The sequence below is a fragment of the Melanerpes formicivorus genome, unplaced genomic scaffold (assembly GCF_026170545.1).
Source record: "Melanerpes formicivorus ecotype bairdi unplaced genomic scaffold, bMelFor1.0.p_v2 SCAF_95, whole genome shotgun sequence".
In the NCBI taxonomy this organism is placed as follows: domain Eukaryota; kingdom Metazoa; phylum Chordata; class Aves; order Piciformes; family Picidae; genus Melanerpes; species Melanerpes formicivorus.
In genome coordinates this window covers 2,120,516-2,133,558 of record NW_027142447.1, presented here as the reverse complement: position 1 = coordinate 2,133,558, position 13,043 = coordinate 2,120,516, and the positions used below count along the sequence as shown (strand labels likewise).

At 50.7% G+C, this 13,043-nt stretch overlaps 1 protein-coding gene across 1 annotated transcript in view; it reads right to left on the bottom strand.

The window, feature by feature from the left end:
• Positions 1 to 6,168: 6,168 nt before the first annotated feature.
• The window catches only part of LOC137455305 (calsequestrin-2), a 52,766-nt gene continuing 45,891 nt past the window's right edge, over positions 6,169 to 13,043 (bottom strand). The window contains exons 9-11 of the mRNA XM_068166005.1: positions 12,574 to 12,674; positions 12,146 to 12,220; positions 6,169 to 8,334 (exon numbers count right to left, since the gene is read on the bottom strand). Of these exons, the coding sequence (XP_068022106.1) occupies positions 8,125 to 8,334; positions 12,146 to 12,220; positions 12,574 to 12,674 (386 nt within the window). The 3' untranslated portion in view covers positions 6,169 to 8,124. The remainder of the gene's footprint in view (positions 8,335 to 12,145; positions 12,221 to 12,573; positions 12,675 to 13,043) is intronic.

The window sequence follows — 13,043 nt, the reverse complement described above, 5'->3', positions numbered from 1 at the left end:
CTCCCTGAAGGGAGGTTGTAGCCAGGAGGGGGTTGGTCTCTTCTCCCAGGCAAGCATCACCAGAACAAGAGGGCACAGTCTCAAGCTGCACCAGGGGAAGTTTAGGCTGGAGGTGAGGAGAAAGTTCTTCCCAGCCAGAGTAATTGGCCATTGGAATGTGCTGCCCAGGGAGGTGGTGGAGTCACCATCCCTGGAGGTGTTCAAGAGGGGATTGGATGTGGCACTTGAAGCCGTGGTTTAGTTAGTCATGAGGTGTTGGGTGATAGGTTGGACTTGATGATCTCTGAGGTCTTTTCCAACCTTATTGATTCTCTGATTTTAAGTCTCATCCAAAGGCAAAAATCAGGCTCACAAATGCTTAGTCATCTACAGCCTTGGTTGTCTTTTGTCTTTCTTTTTTTCCTTGCTACTTGACAAGGTAGCCTAAATGAGAAGTGGATGCCTGAAGAGAAGGGACTTCTTGATAAAACAGGTCTTAATTCAGCCTCCCTGCAAGTCTTAAGAGACATTTAGAACATTTTAGCATTTTGGACCTCTCTTCAGTAAAAATCAGCTCCTGTGGGCACACTTGAAAAGAGAGAACAAGAAGGAGCTGATTGTGCCTGGGCCACAGATGTGAAACAGATCTGCAAACCTTAGAGCTTCTATTTTGTCAAACCTCATTCACTAAGTGCTTCTAATATAGATCCTACAGTTGATTGTCATTTTGCTTTGCAAGTGGTTGGGAGAAACTGGTTCAGTAATTCAGTAACTAGCCTGTGGGAGGCTGTGCAAATTCCTTCAGTGAGTTCATTTTGCAGGGACTGAAATGTTCTTCAAACACTGAGTTCTTTTTGTCCCTCAATAGCCTCCTTCTTTGTCACTAGCAGGAGCAGGGCTTCCACATGTTGGATTGAGTTTTAAGGCATGAATCTAACATCAGGCAAGCTTCAGGGCTGCCCTCTGCTCAAATAACCTTTTATTTTCACCTGCACTACAGAGGGAGGGACCTTATTCCAGCTGTGCCTCTTGCAAACAAAAGAGTGGAGGTTGAGGTTGCCCTGTTCAATATCTTTATTGATGATCTGGATGAGGGGATTGAGTCCGTCATCAGTAAGTTTGCAGATGACACCAAGCTGGGGGCAGGAGTTGATCTGTTAGAGGGTGAGAGAGCTCTGCAGAGGGACCTTGCCAGGCTGGACAGATGGCATGAGATTTAACACATCTAAGTGCCAGGTTGTACACATTGGCCACAACAACCCCATGCAGTTCTACAGCCTGGGGTCAGAGTGGCTGGAGAGCAGCCAGGCAGAAAGGAACCTGGGAGTACTGGTTGATGGTAGGCTGAACATGAGCCTGCAGTGTGTCCAGGTGGCCAAGAAGGCCAATGGCATCCTGGCCTGCATTAGGAACAGTGTGGCCAGCAGGAGCAGGGAAGTCATTCTGCCCCTGTGCTCAGCACTGGTTAGGCCACACCTTGAGTCCTGTGTCCAGTTCTGGGCCCCTCAATTTAAGAAGGATATTGAGACACTTGAATGTGTCCAGAGAAGGGCAACAAGGCTGGGAAGAGGCCTTGAGCACAGCCCTGTGAGGAGAGGCTGAGGGAGCTGGGGTTGCTTAGCCTGGAGAAGAGGAGGCTCAGGGGAGACCTTATTGCTGTCTACAACTACCTGGAGGGAGGTTGTAGCCAGGTGGGAGTTGGTCTCTTCTCCCAGGCAAGCAGCACCACAGTCTCAAGCTGTGCCAGGGGAGGTTTAGGCTGGAGGTGAGGAGAAAGTTCTTCCCAGCAAGAGTAATTGGCCATTGGAATGTGCTGCCCAGGTAGGTGGTGGAGTCACCATCCCTGGAGGTGTTCAAAAAGAGACTGGATGTGGCACTTGGTGCCATGGTTTAGTAGTCCTGAGGTGTTGGGTGACAGGTTGGACTTGATGATCTCTGAGGTCTTTTCCAACCTTATTGATTCTATGATTCTATTGTTGCTCCTCTTGTTTACAGCCATGGCTCACTGCATGGTGATCCACCATATCCAGATCCTGGCCGTGGCCTGAGGGAGGCTGCTCTTTCCCTGGGCTAGGGATGAGCTCGAGCAGCTGGGGCAGGGAAGGTCCTTGTCCTTAAGTGACTCTTAATGCCATATGCTGAGGGGGCAATAGGTTAGGGAGAGGAGGAAAGCAAGCTAGGTGGAAATGGAGAAAAACAGTTGTGGGAGCCAGTGTAAACAGAAGAGCAGTCAATCAAGAGGGATGAAAAGAAGGTGAAAAGGCAGTTTCCACCTTGTTTTCCCTGGCATTAGAGACAATGCCAGAAGCCTTTTGCATGCTTTGCCGACCTGCTTCATCACAGGAGCTCTGCAGGAGAAGACACAAGGTGGGAGCGGAAAGGGGGAGCGAGACGCCGGAAGGATCTTTGCTTCCATCCTAAGAGCTGCTTGTAATCTGACTCCAGAAACAGAGCTCCAAGCTGCAAGGAAGTTATGTAGCTGCCTTTCCCCCCCTCCCCTTTAAATAGTTTAGCACCCTTTAAACCTGTCAGGGAGTATTCTGGGAACCAGGCCAAGAGGGCTGGCTCTGCCCTGGACCCTGCTCCATAATCCACATAGTTATTGGACATCTTCTTCAAAACGGGTGTGAGAGCCATCCCACAACTGATCCTGAGGGGTACTGACCAGTGATGGGCCACTTTGCCCAGGTGTTGGAGGTACAAGGGAACTGGAATAAGGCAAGGAATGCTGCAGTGCTGTTGGCTGACACAGTCTTGGATCACAGGACATGGATCTGTTGGCACAGCACCAACACCAAGGTTGATGATCCTGCCTGCTGTGCTCTGCTGCTTCCAGCTGCTAGCAGATGGTGTTGCACTGCTTGATGGAGAGGTACCAGGAGTGTAAAAGCAGCCTAGAGGCAGCTTGAGGTCTTGGTGCTTGTTCCTCATTCCCACTCTTCACCCTACCAAGTCCTGGCATTGATGTGCAGCTGGCTGCATGTGGGGCTTCCCTAAAACCAAAGCTTTGCTCTTAGAGGAATCCAGATGCGGTCCTGGCCTGTTTTCACAGGACTCCAACTCAGTGGGCAGCTGGGAAGTGATAGGTTCCTGTCTGATTCATTATTTCTCTGGGAATAAAAGGCAATGTTTTTTGTTTGGTCTCAGTAAGGAATCAATCATTCCTGAGGTATGATGTGCAGACAGACACAGAGGAGCAGCCGGTGTCCCTCGGCCGTGTGAGCACGTCGGCGTCTGGCTGAGAGGCTTCATTCTGTGATGGGAAGCAAATGAGATCTCTGGTTTCACTACAAGGCCATTCCTCTCCCAAGGGCAGCACAAGAAGCACTCACCACTCCTCAGAAACATCACAAAAGCTGCTGACCCTGGAAGTATGGAGTGATCTGTGATTTCCAGAGTGCCTGCCTTGTCCCTTTCTGAAGCTGTTTCCCAAATAGCCGGCATAAGGTCGGAGTAGTTTGGATTCCCTCTCCACTTGGCGTCCTTGAGTCCCCTACAAAGGCAGAAGCTTTCTCCTTCATGTTTCTGTAGGTTAGCTGCAGTATGTGTCCCCTGATGCATGTCCCTCTCCCTTAATCGTTGGCCATGAGCAGCACAGGGTTGCCTGTGGTCCAGCACAACAAACAAACGGCTCCTCTGTGGCCCCTGGCTGCTGTGACTGGGGACGGGGAGGAGGTGGTGTATGACTTGGTGGTGTTGACACATACTGCACTCAAGGGGAGTCCTTGCTGTTGGTGGTGGCAGGGAAGACTAGAGTGTTGGGCATTTTTAGAATCACAGAATCATAGAATCAATAAGGTTGGAAAAGACCTCAGAGATTATCAAGTCCAACCTGTCACCCAACACCTCATGACTACTAAGCCATGGCACCAAGTGCCACATCCAATCTTTTTTTGAGCACCTCCAGTGATGGTGACTCCACCACCTCCCTGGGCAGCACATTCCAATGGCCAATCTCTCTTTCTGTGAAGAACTTTCTCCTCACTTTGAACTTCCCCTGGCACAGCTTGAGACTGTGTCCTCTTGTTCGGGTACTGGTTGCCTGGAAGAAGAGACCAACCCCTTCCTGGCTACAACCTCCCTTCAGGTAGTTGTAGAGAGCAAGAAGGTCTCCCCTGAGCCTCCTCTTCTCCAGGCTAAACAACCCCAGCTCCCTCAGCCTCTCCTCACAGGGCTGTGCTCAAGGCCTCTCCCCAGCCTTGTTGCCCTTCTCTGGACACATTCAAGTGTCTCAATGTCCTTCTTAAATTGAGAGGCCCAGAACTGGACACAGGACACAAGGTGTGGCCTAACTGGTGCTGAGTACAGGGGCACAATGACCTCCCTGCTCCTGCTGGCCACGCTCTTCCTGATGCAGGCCAGGATGACCTGGGCACACTGCTGATTACCTTGAAGCACTCTCAGTTTGATGAGTTTGAAGACAATTCCTTCTCTTTATGTGTATGAAGACCTATTCCATGTGAACGTCTCATTAATGCTTTGGAGAGAGAGCAAGCTGTTTGCAAGGAGAGGGACAACCTCACCAGACTTACCTGCCAGAGCACTCACTCCTGCCCACTTGTAGACTTTTTAATTTCAATTTTTAATTTCTTTTCTTTAAATAAGGGTTGGGTTTTTTTTGCTGCTCCTCATTCAAACATTCTGACCTCTTGCTTTTCAGTGTGTGCTGGGCAGGGTTAGGCTGACGCTGCTATGTCGAGATCACCGGTGCTTTTCAACTGCCAGTTGTGCCTACTTCTGACAGAGGAGCCCAGGAGCACCCATGTTTGGCATCCTGCATGTGATTCCACCCCATAATGCTATCTTAGCTGTCCCTCTAAGGAAGACCACCAAGTTCCATCTCCTTCCCAAGGGGCATTGCTGTGTTCAGTAGTTTGATCACTATGAACTTGGGGCATGTGAGTTGTTATCGGGGAAGGGAAGAGGCTTTGCTGCCTGCTGTTTCATTTGAACTTAGAATCATAGAATCAATAAGGTTGGAAAAGACCTCAGAGATCATCAAGTCCGACCTAATACCTAACACCTCATGACAACTAAACCATGGCTCCAAGTGCCACCTCCAATCCTTTTTTGAACACCTCCAGGGTGCCACAGGAGGCCATTTCCTCCCATCTTATCACTTGTTGCTAGGGAGAAGAGGCTGGCCCCACCAATTCAACCTCCTTTCAGGTAGTTGTAGAGAGCAATGAGGTTTCCCCGGAGCCTACTCTTCTGCAGGTAGAATAGAATAGAATAGAATAGACCAGACCAGACCAGGTTGGAAGAGACCTTCAAGATCATTGTGTCCAACCCATCAACCAATCCAACTGAACAAGCCCATGTTCCTCAACCAGTCATCACAGGACTTGTGTTCAAGACCCTCACCAGCCTCATAGCTCTTCTCTGAACCTACTCTGGCACCTCAGTGTCCTTCCTGTAGTGAGGGCCCCAAAACTGAACACAGTACTCAAGGAGCAGCCTGCACCGATGTGCATCAGTGAGACCTTGAGTCCCGCTTTGTCCCTCTCTCTGAGCTAGTCTGCCACTCACAGAATCAATAAGGTTGGAAAAGACCTCAGAGATCATCAAGTCCAGCCTGTCACCCAACACCTCATGACTAGCTAAACCATGGCACCAAGTGCCACATCCAATCCTTTTTTGAACACCTCCTGAGACATTGACTCCACTAACTTCTCAAGGAAACAGCTGAAGGGAAAGAGCAGAAGGAAGGTCTTTGGGCACCCCTCCAGCCAGGAGAGACAAGTGGGTATCTGAAAGAGAGGAGGGAACCTCTAGACTTGTAGCACTCTGCATTTCAAGGCTTTTGAAAGTCTTCACCAGCTCCTTAAAGACAGGGCTGAGTTGTTCACAACCCCAGTGTGACCAGGTGGATCATCTCCCCAAACACACTTGGCTGTAGTCTTCCAGGCAGTGCCTATGCATTGTTAAAGAAAGAAGAAAGGGCAAATGGTTGACCTGGGGACTTTCCTGTCCTGTGTATTCTTCTGGCAGGCTGTACCTTAACACCACAGGTTGGATGTTTGATGTTCAGTGAGAAGCTACCGTGCCTTATGGTCACAGAGCCTATAAGCACAGCATTCATTCATGTACACAGAGATATACAGACATCCAGCTGCACATCCTTCACGCTGCCCCTGTCCACCAAGGGGATATGCCACATGTATAAATATCTCTCAGTATTTCATCTGGTTTAGATCAGGAGTTTCAAGTTTCTATTTCAGCTAATGTGGAGAGAGAGATAGAGAGAGAGTCAAAGAAACTGATCAACAGGCAGGGAAAAAAAGAGAATCTACAAAACCTTGCTTTGCAGTTCATCTGCTGAAGGAAATCCATATAGTGTGTAAACCTTATTTCTCACCAGGCTGAGGAGAAAGCAGGAGGAGCTCTGGTTCTCCTGTCCCTCGTGCTTTGATTTCCCCTAACATCGCTGGCCTCTGACACAAGCTGGGGTAAGACAGGCCAGAGCAATGGGGCTTGCCTGTAGCCAGAGAGGACCTGGGTACCCTACCCCTGCTATGGAGTCTGGACGACTGGAGAACCTCATTGCAAATGTGTTTCTGAAGATACAACTACCTCCAAACTCTCTGTTTGTTGCACTATTGTCGAACCTAATAAGCTAAGACAACTGCAATCTGCTGGGATGGGAAAGCAGGGAGCCTGACACCATCACAGTGGCCTGCAGGCGGAGAGGGCTGCACCTCTCAGCGCTGAGCTGCTGACCTGTCGTGAGCGGCCGACCGCCTCGACTGCCAGCTGGCACCCCGGGTTTCTTCTCAGTCTGCAGTCCAAAGAGGCTTCTGGTGGGCTACTGTGGGACAGCTGAGTCTCTAAGCAGGGAGGAACTCTGCAACCAAATGCTTAAAAGCCAAGCGGCTTGAATCCCCTCCCGGCTCACTGCCCAGCGCTCGCTATCCAGCAGCTAATGGGGCTGGAGGGATGCGCTCCCTCCCAACGGCTCGGCTGTGTAGGTTTGGGGTTAAAAGTCAGCTAAAGATGGGAGATTGTGGGGAATAGGAAGGCTTCAAGGAGGGCCTCTATGAATGTTTCCACATTTGAACAAGATATGGCTGCAGATCTTTGGAACTGGCTTGGAGTCTGCTCTGGTGTTTCTCTGGGATTAAAAGTCAATGGTCTGGCTCAATGCCATGACCTTCAGCCTCAAGAGCCTGGGCTGAAGACCTGGATCAGCCTTTCCAGCAGTTCAGGACTGAAAACCTGGATCAGCCTTTCCAGCAGTTCAGGGCTGAAGACCTGGATCAGCCCTTCCAGCAGTTCAGGGCTGAAAACCTGGATCAGCCTTTCCAGCAGTTCAGGACTGAAAACCTGGATCAGCCTTTCCAGCAGTTCAGGACTGAAAACCTGGATCAGCCCTTCCAGCAGTTCAGGGCTGAAAACCTGGATCAGCCCTTCCAGCAGTTCAGGAACTCACAAGTCTTGACATCTCATACCAGACTGTGCTTTACCCATCTTTGGCCTGAGCTTTCAAGAAGAAAGTGGTTCAGACAGGGAGCATGGGGTTTGGTTTTGCATTGCACTGCCAGCCAGGAATATCCTGTTGTCATATGGAACCTCTAATACCTTCAATCAGCATCCCTAAAACCTTCCTTCCCACCCCAAGCTTTTTGCTGTTACTAGCATGTTAATGAGTATCTACAGACTCCTGCAGCAGAACTTGCAGGATTGAGTAGCTGCAAAGGGTGTTTAATAAAAGGACTGAACTTCATAGTGGCCTTTCCTGTGTCTTGAAGGGAGATTTGGTCTTTGGATGTTAAGTGCTGGGCTGATGAGCATGGAAAACACAAATTGGCTCTCTGTGTCCCTCTGGCAGCAAGCAGGCAGGCACTTTTCTCCTGCCCTGGGACACTGGGGGGCAAATTCCCTGCAGTTTCCTGTTGTCCTTACTAAGGAGACATGATTTGCAGCAGTGCTGGGTGCCAGCAGGTGCTGCCCACCGCAGGGGCAGTGCCGGTGGCTCAGCACTGGGAATCAGGCCAGGGAGAGGGGGCCCAGCAGGGGCAGGGGGAGCAGGGCAGGGGCAGGGGCAGGGGAGGAGGAGCAGTGGTGCTTGCTGATGCTCAAACACAGGTCTTCCAATGGAGGGGGAAGCCTCTTGGCCCCCACAAGTCAAAATGCACAGAGTCACAGTTAGTCATCATCGTCATCATCATCGTCATCGTCGTCATCATCGTCATCGTCGTCATCATCATCATCGTCATCATCGTCGTCGTCGTCATCATCGTCATCATCATCTTCAGTATTTATCTTCCCAGAAAGCACATCCTCTATCCAGTCCTCCAGCTCCTCAGCTGTGGGCAGGTCATCATCATCTGTGATCTCCATCCAGACACTGTCAGCCTGTGAGGACAGATGGTGGGGGATTAGCCACCCGCAGAGACACAGGGATTGGCTTCTCTGCTGTTGTGGGGGTGAGGTTGCACCACAGGTGGGATGCAGGGATGGTGCTGGGAGCTGGGGTTGTTTAGCCTGGAGAAGAGGAGGCTCAGGGGAGACCTTACTGCTCTCTACAACTACCTGAAGGGAGGTTGTAGCCAGGAGGGGGTTGGTCTCTTCTCCCAGGCAATCAGCACCAGAACAAGAGGACACAGTCTCAAGCTGTGCCAGGGGAGGTTTAGGCTGGAGGTGAGGAGAAAGTTCTTCCCAGAGAGAGTTGTTCACCACTGCAATGTGCTGCCCAGGGAGGTGCTGTGAGGTTATCTTGTTTGACATTGGATGCTGCAGAAGAAAGTGCTTTTCATAGATCAGAAGGCACCCACCAGCTTTTGCAAATGCATCCAACGTCTTTTTCTCTTCGTGGTACATAGTTCTCTCTGGTTTATGGCTTGCTGAAAAGCCAGACCAACTTTTGCTCGAGGAAGGCTGCTTTTCCCTTAACCTATTTTCCTCCCAAACCACCAGAACAGTAAGGAAACAGAGCCACGGAGAGGCAGGCAGCTCTGGCTTCATGCAGATGATCTTATCATAGAACCATAGGGTTGGAAGGGACCTTTAAAGGTCATCTAGTCCAGTATCCCCCTGCAGTAAGCAGAGACATACCCAGCTAGATCAGGTTGCTCAGAGCCTCATCAAGCCTGACCTTGAATGTCTCCAGGGATGGGGCTTCCAACAGAGAATCACAGAATTAACCAGGTTGGAAAAGACCTTTGAGATCATCGAGTCCAGCCTATCACCCAACACCATCTAATCAACTAAACCATGGCACCAAGTGCCTCATCCAGGCTCTCTTTAAACACTTCCAGTGATGGTGACTCCAGCACCTCCCTGGGCAGCACATTCCAATGGCCAATCTCTCTTGCTGGGAAGAATTTCTTCCTAACACCCAGCCTAAACTGCAAAATTGTTTTAGAATCATAGAATTGTTAGGGTTGGAAGGGACCTCAAGGATCATCCAGTTCCAACCCCCCTGCCATGGGCAGGGACACCCCACACTAGATCAGGTTGCTCAGAGCCACATTTAGCCTGGCCTTAAAAACTCCCAGGGATGAGGCTTCTACCACCTCCCTGGGCAACCTGTTCCAGTGTCTCACCACCCTCATGGGGAAGAATTTCATCCTAACATCCAATCTGAATCTACCCATTGCTAGTTTTCTTTCCATTTCCCCTAGTCCTGACACCCTGAAAGTCCCTCACCTGCCCCATTTTCCCCCTTTTCCCCCTCAAATCTCACAGCACCTGGCCTCTATTGGAGTCTCCTCCCACCCCAGGTGTGGCCACTTTGCCCTCCCCACCCACTCCCCTTTTTAATCCCCCCCAGGAGAAGCAGCAGCCCCAAGCTGAGCCCATCTGGGCTGAGGATCCTCCTCTCATCACTGGTGAGTGCCCCTGGTGCACACTGGGTGTTGGTGGTGGTGACAGCAAAGGCCGGGGGGCCTGGTGGCCCCCCGGTTGTTAGGGCAATGATTGATGACTACTCCAATATCATCCCTGGGTGCTGGCTTGGTCTCCTCACTGGGGCTGAGCTCCTCTGTGTGGTATCTTGGCTGGTGAGGGTCTTGCCCCTGGCTCTGGGAGGGGTACAGGAATGGTGGTGGTGGAGCAGGTTGTGTTATGCTGATATTGAAACAAAATATTGCTAGGGCCCACTTCTCTGAGTTCATAGCATCCTAAGATGTTATGGGTTGGAAGGGACCTCTGAAGATCATCCAGTCCAAACCCCCTGCCAGAGCAGGACAGCAGAATCTAGCACAGGTTGCACAGGAACACATCCAGATGGCAACCTGTTCCAGTGTTTCACCACCCTCACAGTGAATAATTTCTTCCTAGCATCTAATCTAAATCTACCTTCCTCTAGTTTAAATCCATTGCCCCTTGTTGTAGTGCTACAAGCCATTGTAAATAGTCCCTCCTCAGCTTTCTTGTAGGCCCCCTTTGGGTGCTGGAAGGCTGCTATAAGGTGTCCCTAGAGCCTTTTCTTCTCTAGGCTGAACAACCTGAACTCTTTTAGCCTTACTTCATAAGGGAGGTGCTTGTCCTCACTCTTAGGACTGTTTGTGCAGCAGCAAATGACCCCTTGAAAGGATAGGAAGAGCAGCTGGCCCACTGCATCTAGAGGAGATGCTGTGCTGATGCAGCAGCAATCCTTTGCAGAGTGTCATGGCCCTAGTCCCAAGGCACTACAATGTGCCAGGCTGGGGGCTGCTGGGAGCTCTGGTGTTGGTGTTGGCAGGTTTGTAGAGAGGTGATGGGGTCACAGGGGTTATGTCCACCCAAGCCAACAGCAGTGTTTATTTTCACTCTGCTGTGTAAGCCTCACTTTGTGCTTGTGTAACCTGGTTGACTGCAGTGGTGCAACACTAAATAATGACATGAGCTTAGCCTTTCTTTGAGGTATCACCTGCCAGCCTAGGGCTTGCTTAAATCTCTCTCTTGAGGAACAGAAATCAGACTTGAGGAGGATGAAACAAAAGCTGCAAGTGCTATCATCAAAACCATGAAACATTAGCTTTATCAAAGCTAGATGATCCATGAGTTGTAGCAGGTGGGTGTGGATAGAATAGAATAAACCAGGTTGGAAGAGACCTTAGAGATCATCATCAAGTCCAACCTCTCATCCAACACCATCTAATCAACCAAACCATGGCACCAAGCACCCCATCCAGTCTCCTCCTAAACACCTCCAGTGATGGTGACTCTACCACCTCCCTGGGCAGCACATTCCCATGGCCAATCTCTCCCTTTATGAAGAATTTCTTCCTAACCTCCAGCCTAAACCTCCCCTGGCACAGCTTGAGACTGTGTTCTCTTGTTCTGGTGCTGGTTGCCTGGGAGAAGAGACCAACCCCCTCCTGGCTACAACCTCCCTTCAGGTAGTTGTAGAGAGCAATGAGGTCTCCCCTGAGCCTCCTCTTCTCCAGGCTAAACAACCCCAGCTCCCTCAGCCTCTCCTCATAGGAAGAGAGACACTGCAGGCTAGTAATAAGGGCAAAAGACTTGAAGGCTTGGGCTCTGTTTCTGCTTTGTCTTCTCATTTTGCTCATGAAATGAGGTGGCAGATCATCTGAGGGCCTGGATGAACCCCAGCATACCTTCTTTGCCCCCTCAGCACCCCTCTCTTGCCAGTGTATGCCATACTCTCATTAAGACTGTATATTTATTCAGGTTTTTTTTCCAAGCTGTGCAGTTTTTTCCCCAGTCATCTGCTGGAGATCATCTTCCCCTCCTACTCTCAAGCTGTGCCTCTCTGCTTGTGCAGTGAAAACATCCTCCTTTTTCTAGTCTTCTCCTCCTTTAAACACATCTCCTCCCCCCCCACACACATTTTTCCTTCACAAACCACCCAGGTTCAGTCAGAGAAGGGCACGAGCTTAGGTGCATTCTGTGGGTCAAGGTGGAAATGTAAGACCTTGAAACCAAAACTGGGCAAAGCCCTGAACCTCAGACTACAGGGCCTGGTCCTGCCATCAGCAGATGTGGTTTGTGTGTGACTCGGCAGAGGAAGTATGCTCAGACTGAAGCCCTGAAACCTGATGTCAGAGGTTCCCTGCTACATGTAGGAATGCTGAAGTCTTTACACTTTTTTCCTGAGGATAAAAAAAAACTCTGGTCTACCCACACCTAGCAGCAGAAACCTCACTGCTCCCAGCATATCCCACCCCTTCTAGCACCCTCAGCCTGGGATGGCTGGGTTTTCTGGGCAGGCACTACTCACATCTGTGACGTTCACCACCCCGATCTGTGGCCTGAACAGGTCTATCTTGAAGGTCTTCTCCCAGTAAGTGATCAGCTGGAGGAGTGAGAAACAAAGCTCAGAGAAGGCTGTGGGCAGTATCCCATGGCATTAATTCAGCCAGCTGGGCTGCACAGTGGGCACCCTGCATTGATAAATGCACTGGAGAGGAGTGCAGAAGGCAAGCTTGGGCTGCCACACGTCGCAAAGGGAAGTGCCAGCTCTGGGGAGGTTCCCAAGACACCACCTTTGTGGGGGAGCAGACCCAAACCAGCAGCCCATAGGGATCACTCAGGGTTCAATTTCCCATCCTTCCCTGTCCCACATTCCCTGGGGCAATTTGTGCAGGCATGCACGCACAGCCCCCTCCATGAACCACACCGAGAGGGCAAGGAGCCCCTGCCACTCACCAGAGGGAAGTCATCAGGGTCAATCCAGACAATGCTCAGGTCAGGATTATCCGTGTTGTCCCTGGCAACCTGCTTCAGAATTTCCAGGAACTCAAAGCCATCTGAAATGATAGATGAAGTGCTGCAGCTCTCCCCTGCAAGCGCATAGGCACGCGGGGGGGATTTCTCCGCCGCCCCCTCTCCCCCCTGCACCCAGGAGTTGTTTACAGTTCTCATTAAAATGCTGTCTCCCAGCTCGGTCTTCTGATAATAAGGCTTTTAATTTCCAGCATCCTTCCTGGGCACTGAAATTAGTTACAGATGAATTAAGTCTCGTAATCCTTCCCCGCAGTGGAACAATGTCACTGTTCTCTTCTGGCGAGGGAGGAACTCGGCCCCCGAGAGGCCAAAGCGCTTGGGCACGCTGATGGTACTGAGAAGAATCTGTGCTCCAGCCCTTCAGGAGCTGATGCCCTGGTGCTTCCCGCAAG